The following is a 12,936-nucleotide window of genomic DNA, read 5'->3' on the forward strand; positions in this document are numbered from 1 at the left end:
GTACCGTGCAGTATCGAAGAGCCCTCAATGCTGCTCGATCATCCTATTTTTCCAACTTAATTGAATAGAATGAGAACAATCCAAAATGTATTTTTATACTGTCGCAAAGCTAACTAAAAAGCATTCCCCAGAGAGGGTGGCTTTCACTTCAGCAGTGATAAATTCATGAACCTCTTTTACGAAAAGATGATGATCATTAGAAAGCAAATTACGAACTCCTCTTTATATCTGCGTATTCCTCCAAAGCTCAGTCGTCCTGAGTCTGCACAACACTGCCAGGACCTAGGAACAAGGGAGACACTCAAGTTTTTTAATCCTATATCTATTGACACTTTCATGAAAATAGTAATGTCCTCTCAACCTTCAAGCTACAGACTGGACCCTATTCCAACTAAACTACTGAAAGAGCTGCTTCCTGTGCTTGGCCCTCCTATGTTGAACATAATAAACGGCTCTCTATCCACCGGATGTGTACCAAACTCACTAAAAGTGGCAGTAACAAAGCCTCTCTTGAAAAAGCCAAACCTTGACCCAGAAAAATATTTAAAATTATCGGCCTATATCGAATATCCCATTCCTCTCAAAATGTTTTGAAAAAGCTGCTGCGCAGCAACTCACTGCCTTCCTGAAGACAAACAAAGTATACGAATCGGGGCGGGAGGTAGCCTAGTGGTTAGAGCGTTGGACTAGTAACCGAAAGGTTGCAAGATTGAATCCCCGAGCTGACAAGGTAAAAATATGTTGTTCTGTTCCTGAACAAGGCAGTTGACCCACTGTTCCAAGGATGTCATTGAAAATAAGAATTTGTTCTTAACTGGCTTGCCTAGTCAAATAAAAACGCTCTAGTCTGGTTTTAGACCCCATCATAGCACTGAGACTGCACTTGTGAAGGTGGTAAATTACCTTTTAATGGCATCAGACCAAGGCTCTGCATCTGTCCTCGTGCTCCTAGACCTTAGTGCTGCTTTTGATACCATCGATCACCACATTATTTTGGAGAGATTGGAAACCCAAATTGGTCTACACGGTCAAGTTCTGGCCTGGTTTAGATCTTATCTGTCGGAAAGATATCAGTTTGCTAGCAAGCTAACAGTATGCTTTAACTTGAAATAAAAATGACTGTCTGACAAGATTAGAAACTTATATCTGGAAAATGTTGCATGGATGAACACTTCACAGCAGACTGGAATCATTTAACTCCGTTCTGTTTGTAGCTACATCTTGTCTGGCCAGCGTTTCTGGTTCACACTGACCGTGGCCTGAGTAGAAAGTAGCCCATCACTTTTTCCTACTGATCTGTCGATAGCGCCTGCTAAATTCAGGGCATCAATGTTGATGAGAAAAGTAGCAAAATGTTTATAGTTCTCGATTGCTAACATTATATCTTTCAAAAACAGTGCGGTAGTCAGTCAGTCAGCCAGTCAGCCAGTAGTGACTCTGTTAGTCAGCCAGTCAGTCAGTCAGCCAGTCATGACTCTGTTAGTCAGTCAGCCAGTCATGACTCTGTTAGTCAGTCAGCCAGTCATGACTCTGTTAGTCAGCCAGCCAGTCAGTCAATCAGTCAGCCATGACTCTGTTATTCTGCCAGTCAGCCAGTCAGTCAGCCAGTCAGTCATGACTCTGTTAGTCAGCCAGCCAGTCATGACTCTGTTAGTCAGCCAGCCAGTCAGTCAGTCAGCCAGCCAGCCAGTCAGCCAGTCATGACTGTTAGTCAGCCAGCCAGTCAGTCAGTCAGCCATGACTCTGTTATTCGGCCAGTCAGCCAGTCAGTCAGTCAGCCAGTCAGTCATGACTCTGTTAGTCAGCCAGTCAGTCAGCCATGACTCTGTTATTTGGCCAGTCAGCCAGTCAGTCAGCCAGTCAGTCAGCCAGTCAGTCAGCCAGTCAGTCATGACTCTGTCAGTCAGCCAGTCAGTCAGCCAGTCAGTCATGACTCTGTTAGTCAGCCAGTCAGTCAGCCAGTCAGCCAGTCAGTCAGCCAGTCAGTCATGACTCTGTTAGTCAGCCAGTCAGTCAGCCAGTCAGTCAGTTACCCAGTCAGCCATGACTCTGTTATTCGGCCAGTCAGTCAGCCAGTCAGCCATGACTCTGTTATTCAGCCAGTCAGTCAGCCAGTCAGCCATGACTCTGTTAGTCAGCCAGTCAGTTAGCCAGTCAGCCAGTCAGCCATGAGTCTGTTAGTCAGTCAGTCAGTCAGTCAGCCAGTCAGTCATGACTCTGTTAGTCAGCCAGTCAGTCAGCCAGTCATGACTCTGTTAGTCAGTCAGCCAGTCAGCCAGTCAGCCAGTCAGTCAGCCTCTCATGACTCTGTTAGTCAGTCAGTCAGTCAGCCAGTCAGTTAGCCAGTCAGCCAGTCAGTCAGCCAGTCATGACTCTGTTAGTCAGCCATTCAGTCAGTTAGCCAGTCAGTCAGTCAGCCAGTCATGACTATGTTAGTCAGCCAGTCAGTCAGCCAGTTATTTAATCAGTCAGTCAGCCAGTTAGTCATAAAGTCAGCCAGTGAGTCAATCAGTCAGCCAGATAGTCAGCCAGCCAGTCAGTGTGTCAGTCAGTCAGTCAGCCAGTCAGTGTGTGAGTCAGCCAGTTAGTCAGTCAGTCAGTCAGCCAGTCGGTGTGTCAGTCAGCCAGTTAGTTAGTTAGTCAGTCAGTCATCCAATTAGTCATTCAGCAATTCTGCCAGCCAGTCAGTTAGTCAGTCATCCAGTCACTCAGCCAGTCTCTCATTTAGTCAACCAGACAGTTAGTCAGCCAGTCAGTGTGTCAGTCAGCCAGTCAATTAGTCAGTCAGTCAGTTAGTTAGTCAGCCAGCCAGTCAGCCAGTCAATTAGTCAGTCAGTCAGTGTGTCAGTCAGCAAGTCAGCCAGTCAGTGTGTCATTCAGTCAGCCAACCAGTCAGTCATTCAGCCAGTCAGCCAGTCAGCCAGTCAGTTAGTTAGTCAGTCAGTCAGCTAGTCAGTGTGTCAGTCAGCCAGCCAGTCAGCCAGTCAGTGTGTCAGCCAGCCAGTCAACCAGCCAGTCAGTCAGTCAGCCAGTCAGCCAGTCAGCCAGTCAGTGTGTCAGTCAGCCGGTCAGTCAGCCAGTCAGTGTGTCAGTCAGCCAATTAGTCAGCCAGTCAGTTAATCAGTCATCCAGTCAATCAGTCAGTCTCTCATTTAGTCAACCAGGCAGTTACATTTACATTTACATTTTAGTCATTTAGCAGACGCTCTTATCCAGAGCGACTTACAGTAGTGAATGCATATATTTCATAAACATTTCTTTTTTTTCCCCCCGTACTGGTCCCCCGTGGGAATCGAACTGAACCTCAGTGTTGCTTGCCTCGAAGCGAGCATAGAAGTGATTTAGCTCGTCTGGTAGGCTCGTGTCACTGGGCAGCTCGCGGCTGTGCTTCCCTTTGTAGTCTGTAATAGTTTGCAAGCCCTGCCGACAAGTGTCGGAGCCGGTGTAGTATGATGTAATCTTAGCCCTGTATTGACGCTTTGCCTGTTTGATGGTTCGTCGCAGGGCATAGCGGGATTTCTTGTAAGCTTCCGGGTTAGAGTCCCACACCTTAAAAGCGGCAGCTCTACCCTTTTGCTCAGTGCGAATGTTGCCTATAATCCATGGCTTCAGGTTGGGGTATGTACGTACAGTCACTGTGGGGACGACATCCTCAATGCACTTATTGATAAAGCCAGTGACTGATGTGGTGTATTCCTCAATGTCATCGGAAGAATCCCGGAACATGTTCCAGTCTGTGATAGCAAAACAGTCCTGTAGTTTAGCATCTGCTTCATCTGACCACTTTTTTATAGACCGAGTCACTGGTGCTTCCTGCTTTAATTTTTGCTTGTAAGCAGGAATCGGGGGGATAGAGTTGTGGTCGGATTTACCAAATGGAGGGCGAGGGAGAGCTTTGTACGCGTCTCTGGGTGTGGAGTATAGGTGATTTAGAATTTTTTCCCCTCTCGTTGCACATTTAACATGTTGATAGAGATTTGGTAGAACTGATTTAAGTTTCCCTGAATTAAAGTCTCCGGCCACTAGGAGAGACGCCTCTGGGTGAGTGGTTTCCTGTTTGCTTATTTCCTTATGCAGCTGACTGAGTGCGGTCTTAGTGCCAGCATCTGTTTGTGGTGGTAAATAAACAGCCACGATAAGTATAGCTGAGAACTCTCTAGACAAGTAGTGTGGCCTGCAATTTATCACAATATACTCTACTTCAGGCGAGCAAAATCTAGAGACTTCCTTAGATTTCGTGTTTACAAATATGCACAGACCGCCCCCCCACCCCCCCCCCCCCTCCCCCGTCTTACCGGAGTGTGCTGTTCTATCCTGCCGGTGCAGCGTATATCCCGTTAGCTGAATATCCACGTCGTCATTCAGCCACGATTCCGTGAAACATAGGATATTACAGTTTTTGATGTCCCGTTGGTAGGATATTCGTGATCGTACCTCGTCTAGTTTATTGTCCAATGATTGCACGTTGGCGAGTAATATTGACGGTAACGGCAGCTTTCCTACTCGCCTTCTGCGGGTCCGGACGAGGCATCCGGCTCTTCGTCGCTTCCTCTTGCGAATAATTGGGATGTCTGCCCTGTGGGGTGTTTGGAGAATATTGTGTGAGTCCTGCTTGTTGTTGAAAAAAATATCTTTGTCTAATCCGAGGTGAGTGATCGCTGTCCTGATATCCAGAAGCTCTTTTCTGCCGTAAGATATGGTTGCAGAAACATTATGTAAAAAATTATTTACAAATATCGCGGAAAAAAAACACAATTGGTTAGGAGACCGTAAAATGGCGGCCATCTCCTCCGGCGCCATCTAGGGGAATGGCTACAAAGTATCTAATAAGTTACCTGTAAACTTGGTCCAAACATTTCAAACAACGTTCCTAATCCAACCTCAGGTATCCTAAAATTTAAATAATCTATAAAATTTAAGACGGAATAAACTGTTTCAACATGAAGCGCGTTCCAGTTCACGCGCACCAAAACAGTAGAGTCCACCTGGAGTGACACTTACAATGAATCTGACTACTTCTTCAATTCTCAAAAGAAAAACATTGACCAATTTCTAAAGACTGTTGACATCTAGTGGAAGCCATAGGAACTGCAACCAGGTTCCTCATAAATAGGGGTTCCCATAGAAACCCATTGGGAAATCCTATGACCTCAATTTTTTCCCCCCCTGGATGGTTTGTCCTCAGGGTGTCACCTGCCAAATCAGTTCTGTTATACTCACAGACATTAAGAGTTAGTAACCCAGTCAGTCAGTCAGCCAGTTAGTCAGCCAGTCATGACCCTGTAAATCAGTCAGTCAGTCAGTCAGTCAGCCAACAAGTTAATCAATCAGTCAGTCGCTAATCAGTCAGCCAGTTAGTCAGCCAGCTAGTCAGTCAGTCATATAGTTTGTCAGTCAGCCAATCAGTCAGTCAGCCATTCAGCCAGCCAGTCAGTCAGCCAGTTAGTCAGTCAGTCAGTTAGTCAACCTGTCAATCTGTCAGCCAGTCAGTCAGTCAGTCAGTTAGTTAGTCAGCCAGTCATTCCGTCAGCCAACCAGCCTTTCAGTCAGCCAGTCAGCCAGTTAGTTAGTCAGCCAGTTAGTTAGTCAGCCAGTCAGCCAGCCAGTCAGCCAGTCAGTCAGTCAGTCAGTCAGTCATCCAGCCAGTCATCCAGCCAGTCAGCCAGCCAGCCAGCCAGTCAGTCAGCCAGTCAGTCAGTCAGTTAGTCAGTTAGTCAGCCAGTCACACACAGACAGACTCAGCTGTCAGTGAATGACTCTAGGGGGTCTGCTCTCTGAATACTGAAGGTGAAACAGATGCAGGAGGGGGGGGGGGATGTCACTGATATTAAATGTCAGTCCTGGTTTGAAGCGTAACCTTTTCTCCATATTTCAACTAAATGGGTCACGCCAGCCCTCTCCTCTCGGTCACAGAGACAAGGTTAAATCCCCTGTTCAGTCACTGATGGCAATGGTGTATCTGCACTGCAGTGAACACTCTCTCCCTCACACACACACACACACACACACACACACACACACACACACACACACACACACACACACACACACACACACACACACACACACACACACACACACACACACACACACACACACACACACGGGATGGGTGGAGGGATGGAGAGAGTGGAGGGATGGGGGTGGAGTGGGGAGTGGTGCAGGGGCCTAAACCCTCATTCTCACGCTCTCTCTCAATTCAATCCAATTCAATAGACTTTATTGACATGGAAGGTTAAATTACTTACGTTGTCAAAGTAAACATATAACAAAACTCTCTCTTTCTCATTTTCTCGCTCTCATTTTCTCTTTCTCATTTTCTATCTCTCTCTCTCTCTCTACCTCTCTCTCTCTCTCTACCTCTCTCTCTATCTACCTCTACCTCTCTCTCTCCCTCTCTCTCTACCTACCTCTACCTCTCTCTTTCCCTCTCTCTCTACCTACCTCTACCTCTCTCTCTACCTACCTCTACCTCTCTCTCTACCTCTCTCTCTACCTACTTCTACCTCTCTCTCTCACTCTCTCTCTACCTACCTCTCTCTCCCTCTCTCTACCTACCTCTCTCTACCTCTCTCTCTACCTACCTGTCTCTCTACCTACCTCTGACTACCTCTCTACCTACCTCGCTCTACCTACTTCTCTCTCTCTACCTACCTCTCTCTCTACCTCTCTCTCTCTCTCTCTCTCCCTCTCTCTCTCTGTCTCTCTTTCTCTCTCTCTCTTCCAGTTAACAACCCTACGTGGGGCAATCCTGGAGGATGCGGTCCCCTCCACAGCGAGACATGGTACAGCCCGAGGCCTACCTCTAAAAGAGGTTCTGGAATATGTGATGCCTGAACTCAACATCCATTGTCTCCGTCTGGCCCTCAACTCCCCCAAGGTCTCCGAGCAGCTTATCAAACTGGATGAACAGGGGGTGAGTACTAGGGGTATGGGATAGAGAGAGACAGTGTATTGTAGGGTTGGGCTACATGTAGAAAGGGATGGAGTATAGGCCAGTGTCTGAGGCTGGCCCTCAACTCCTCCAAGGTCCCCAAGCAGCTCCTCAAATTGGATGAACAGGGTGAGTAGAGTAGCACAAGGGTTAAGACGTTTGTTCTCTGGTGTTGTGATGTTTGTTATCTGGTGTTGTGATGTTTGTTCTCTGGTGTTGTGATGTTTGTTCTCTGGTGTCGTGATGTTTCTTCTCTGGTGTCGTGATGTTTCTTCTCTGGTGTTGAGATGTTTGTTCTCTGGTGTTGTGTGATGTTTGTTCTCTGGTGTTGTGATGTTTGTTCTCTGGTAGTGTAGTGATGTTTGTTCTCTGGTGTTGTGTGATGTTTGTTGTGTTGTGATGTTTGTTCTCTGGTGTTGTGATGTTTGTTCTCTGGTGATGTGATGTTTGTTCTCTGGTGTTGTGATGTTTGTTCTCTGGTGTTGTGGGATGTTTGTTCTCTGGTGTCGTGATGCTGATGTTTGTTTTCTGGTGTTGTGATGTTTGTTCTCTGGTGTTGTGTGATGTTTGTTCTCTGGTGTTGTGATGTTTGTTCTCTGGTGTTGTGATGTTTGTTCTCTGGTGTTGTGATGTTTGTTCTCTGGTGATGTGATGTTTGTTATCTGGTGTTGTGGGATGTTTGTTCTCTGGTGTCGTGATGCTGATGTTTGTTTTCTGGTGTTGTGATGTTTGTTCTCTGGTGTTGTGTGATGTTTGTTCTCTGGTGTTGTGTGATGTTTGTTCTCTGGTGTTGTGATGTTTGTTCTCTGGTGTTGTGTGATGTTTGTTCTCTGGTGTTGTGTGATGTTTGTTCTCTGGTGTTGTGTGATGTTTGTTCTCTGGTGTTGTGATGTTTGTTTTCTGGGGGTGTTGTGATGTTTGGTCTCTGGTGGTGTCGTGATGTTTGTTCTCTGGTGGTGTCGTGATGTTTGTTCTCTGGTGTTGTGTGATGTTTGTTGTGTTGTGATGTTTGTTCTCTGGTGTTGTGATGTTTGTTCTCTGGTGTTGTGTGATGTTTGTTCTCTGGTGTTGTGTGATGTTTGTTCTCTGGTGTTGTGTGATGTTTGTTCTCTTGTGTTGTGATGTTTGTTCTCTTGTGTTGTGATGTTTGTTCTCTGGTGTTGTGATGTTTGTTCTCTGGTGTTGTGTGATGTTTGTTCTCTGGTGTTGTGTGATGTTTGTTCTCTGGTGTTGTGATGTTTGTTCTCTGGTGTTGTGATGTTTGTTCTCTGGTGTTGTGTGATGTTTGTTCTCTGGTGTTGTGTGATGTTTGTTATCTGGTGTTGTGTGATGTTTGTTATCTGGTGTTGTTTGATGTTTGTTGTGTTGTGATGTTTGTTCTCTGGTGTTGTGATGTTTGTTCTCTGGTGTTGTGATGTTTGTTCACTGGTGTTGTGATGTTTGTTCTCTGGTAAATAAATGAGATGTTTATCAGAGGTGGATAAATGAGATGTTTATCAGAGGAGGATGGTAGAGAGACCATGCTGTATTATCTGTTTAAATAAGATGTTTATCAGAGGAGGATAAATTAGATGGTTATCAGAGGTGGATAAATGAGATGTTTATCAGAGGAGGATGGTAGAGAGACCATGCTGTGTTATCTGTTTAAATGAGATGTTTATCAGAGGAGGATGGTAGAGAGACCGTGCTGTATTATCTGTTTAAATGAGATGTTTATCTGAGGAGGATGGAAGAGAGACCATGCTGTATTATCTGTTTACATGAGATGTTTATCTGAGGAGGATGGTAGAGAGACCATGCTGTGTTAACTGTTTAAATGAGATGTTTATCAGAGGAGGATAAATGAGATGTTTATCAGAGGAGGATGGTAGAGAGACCATGCTGTATTATCTGTTTAAATGAGATGTTTATCTGAGGAGGATGGTAGAGAGACCATGCTGTATTATCTGTTTACATGAGATGTTTATCTGAGGAGGATGGTAGAGAGACCATGTTGTATTATCTGTTTAAATGAGATGTTTATCAGAGGAGGATAAATTAGATGGTTATCAGAGGTGGATAAATGAGATGTTTATCAGAGGAGGATGGTAGAGAGACCATTCTGTGTTATCTGTTTAAATTAGATGTTTATGAGAGGAGAATAAATTGGATGTTTATCAGAGGTGGATAAATGAGATGTTTATCAGAGGAGGATGGTAGAGAGACCATGCTGTGTTATCTGTTTAAATGAGATGTTTATCAGAGAAGGATAAATTAGATGTTTATCAGAGGTGGATAAATGAGATATTTATCAGAGGAGGATGGTAGAGAGACCATGCTGTATTATCTGTTTAAATGAGATGTTTATCAGAGGAGGATAAATGAGATGTTTATCAGAGGAGGATGGTAGAGAGACCATGGTGTATTATCTGTTTAAATTAGATGTTTATCAGAGGAGGATGGTAGAGAGACCATGCTGTGTTATCTGTTTAAATGAGATATTTATCAGAGGAGGATAAATGAGATGTTTATCAGAGGAGGATGGTAGAGAGACCATGCTGTATTATCTGTTTAAATGAGATGTTTATCAGAGGAGGATGGTAGAGAGACCGTGCTGTATTATCTGTTTACATGAGATGTTTATCTGAGGAGGATGGTAGAGAGACCATGTTGTATTATCTGTTTAAATGAGATGTTTATCAGAGGAGGATAAATTAGATGTTTATCAGAGGAGGATAAATGAGATGTTTATCAGAGGAGGATGGTAGAGGGACCATGTTGTATTATCTGTTTAAATGAGATGTTTATCAGAGGAGGATGGTAGAGAGACCATGCTATATTATCTGTTTAAATTAGATGTTTATCAGAGGAGGATGGTAGAGAGACCATGCTGTGTTATCTGTTTAAATGAGATATTTATCAGAGGAGGATAAATTAGATGTTTATCAGAGGAGGATGGTAGAGAGACCATGTTGTATTATCTGTTTAAATGAGATGTTTATCAGAGGAGGATAAATTAGATGTTTATCAGAGGTGGATAAATGAGATGTTTATCAGAGGAGGATGGTAGAGAGACCATGCTGTATTATCTGTTTAAATGAGATGTTTATCAGAGGAGGATGGTAGAGAGACCATGCTGTGTTATCTGTTTAAATGAGATATTTATCAGTGGAGGATAAATTAGACATTTATCAGAGGTGGATAGATGAGATGTTTATCAGAGGAGGATGGTAGAGAGACCATGCTGTATTATCTGTTTAAATGAGATGTTTATCAGTGGAGGATAAATTAGACATTTATCAGAGGTGGATAGATGAGATGTTTATCAGAGGAGGATGGTAGAGAGACCATGCTGTATTATCTGTTTAAATGAGATGTTTATGAGAGTAGAATAAATTGGATGTTTATCAGAGGTGGATAAATGAGATGTTTATCAGAGGAGGATGGTAGAGAGACCATGCTGTGTTATCTGTTTAAATGAGATGTTTATCAGAGGAGGATAAATTAGATGTTTATCAGAGGTGGATAAATGAGATATTTATCAGAGGAGGATGGTAGAGAGACCATGCTGTATTATCTGTTTAAATTAGATGTTTATCAGAGGAGGATAAATGAGATGTTTATCAGAGGAGGATAAATGAGATGTTTATCAGAGGAGGATGGAAGAGAGACCATGCTGTATTATCTGTTTAAATTAGATGTTTATCAGTGGAGGATAAATTAGACATTTATCAGAGGTGGATAGATGAGATGTTTATCAGAGGAGGATGGTAGAGAGACCATGCTGTATTATATGTTTAAATGAGATGTTTATCAGAGGAGGATAAATGAGATGTTTATCAGAGGAGGATGGTAGAGAGACCATGTTGTATTATCTGTTTAAATGAGATGTTTATCAGAGGAGGATAAATTAGATGTTTATCAGAGGTGGATAAATGAGATGTTTATCAGAGGAGGATGGTAGAGAGACCATGCTGTATTATCTGTTTAAATTAGATGTTTATCAGAGGAGGATGGTAGAGAGACCATGCTGTGTTATCTGTTTAAATTAGATATTTATCAGAGGAGGATAAATGAGATGTTTATCAGAGGAGGATGGTAGAGAAACCATGCTGTGTTATCTGTTTAAATTAGATATTTATCAGAGGATGATAAATTAGATGTTTATCAGAGGTGGATAAATGAGATGTTTATCAGAGGAGGATAAATTTAATGTTTATCAGAGGTGGATAAATGAGATGTTTATCAGAGGAGGATGGTAGAGAGACCATGCTGTATTATCTGTTTAAATGAGATATTTATCAGAGGAAGATAAATGAGATGTTTATCAGAGGTGGATAGATGAGATGTTTATCAGAGGAGGATGGTAGAGAGACCATGCTGTATTATCTGTTTAAATTAGATGTTTATCAGAGGAGGATGGTAGAGAGACCATGCTGTTTTATCTGTTTAAATGAGATGTTTATCAGTGGAGGATAAATTAGACATTTATCAGAGGTGGATAGATGAGATGTTTATCAGAGGAGGATGGTAGAGAGACCATGCTGTATTATCTGTTTAAATGAGATGTTTATCAGAGGAGGATAAATTAGATGCTTATCAGAGGTGGATAAATGAGATGTTTATCAGAGGAGGATGGTAGAGAGACCATGCTGTGTTATCTGTTTAAATTAGATGTTTATCAGAGGATGATACATTTGATGTTTATCAGAGGAGGATGGTAGAGAGACCATGCTGTATTATCTGTTTAAATGAGATGTTTATCAGAGGAGGATGCTAGAGTGACCATGCTGTATTATCTGTTTAAATGAGATGTTTATCTGAGGAGGATGTTAGAGAGACCATGCTGTATTATCTGTTTACATGAGATGTTTATCTGAGGAGGATGGTAGAGAGACCATGCTGTGTTACCTGTTTAAATGAGATGTTTATCAGAGGAGGATAAATGAGATGTTTAACAGAGGAGGATGGTAGAGAGACCATGTTGTATTATCTGTTTAAATTATATGTTTATCAGAGGAGGATGGTAGAGAGACAATGCTGTGCTATCTGTATAAATGAGATGTTTATCAGAGGAGGATAAATTAGATGGTTATCAGAGGTTGATAAATGAGATGTTTATCAGAGGAGGATGGTAGAGAGACCATGCTGTATTATCTGTTTAAATTAGATGTTTATCTGAGGAGGATGGTAGAGAGACCATGCTGTATTATCTGTTTACATGAGATGTTTATCTGAGGAGGATTGTAGAGAGACCATGTTGTATTATCTGTTTAAATTATATGTTTATCAGAGGAGGATGGTAGAGAGACAATGCTGTGCTATCTGTATAAATGAGATGTTTATCAGAGGAGGATAAATGAGATGTTTATCAGAGGAGGATAAATGAGATGTTTATCAGAGGAGGATGGTAGAGAGACCATGGTGTATTATCTGTTTAAATTAGATGTTTATCAGAGGAGGATGGTAGAGAGACCATGCTGTGTTATCTGTTTAAATGAGATATTTATCAGAGGAGGATAAATGAGATGTTTATCAGAGGAGGATGGTAGAGAGACCATGCTGTATTATCTGTTTAAATGAGATGTTTATCAGAGGAGGATGGTAGAGAGACCGTGCTGTATTATCTGTTTACATGAGATGTTTATCTGAGGAGGATGGTAGAGAGACCATGTTGTATTATCTGTTTAAATGAGATGTTTATCAGAGGAGGATAAATTAGATGTTTATCAGAGGAGGATAAATGAGATGTTTATCAGAGGAGGATGGTAGAGAGACCATGTTGTATTATCTGTTTAAATGAGATGTTTATCAGAGGAGGATGGTAGAGAGACCATGCTATATTATCTGTTTAAATTAGATGTTTATCAGAGGAGGATGGTAGAGAGACCATGCTGTGTTATCTGTTTAAATGAGATATTTATCAGAGGAGGATAAATTAGATGTTTATCAGAGGAGGATGGTAGAGAGACCATGTTGTATTATCTGTTTAAATGAGATGTTTATCAGAGGAGGATAAATTA

General features: G+C 42.5%; 1 protein-coding gene across 1 annotated transcript in view; it reads left to right on the forward strand.

Annotated features, from left to right (window-relative positions):
• The window catches only part of sipa1l2 (signal induced proliferation associated 1 like 2), a 564,521-nt gene that overhangs the window by 208,614 nt on the left and 342,971 nt on the right, over positions 1 to 12,936 (forward strand). Inside the window, 1 exon segment of the mRNA XM_045702242.1 lies at positions 6,728 to 6,916. Within this exon segment, the coding sequence (XP_045558198.1) occupies positions 6,728 to 6,916 (189 nt within the window).

The sequence above is a fragment of the Salmo salar genome, chromosome ssa19 (assembly GCF_905237065.1).
Source record: "Salmo salar chromosome ssa19, Ssal_v3.1, whole genome shotgun sequence".
NCBI classification, from domain to species: Eukaryota; Metazoa; Chordata; class Actinopteri; order Salmoniformes; family Salmonidae; genus Salmo; species Salmo salar.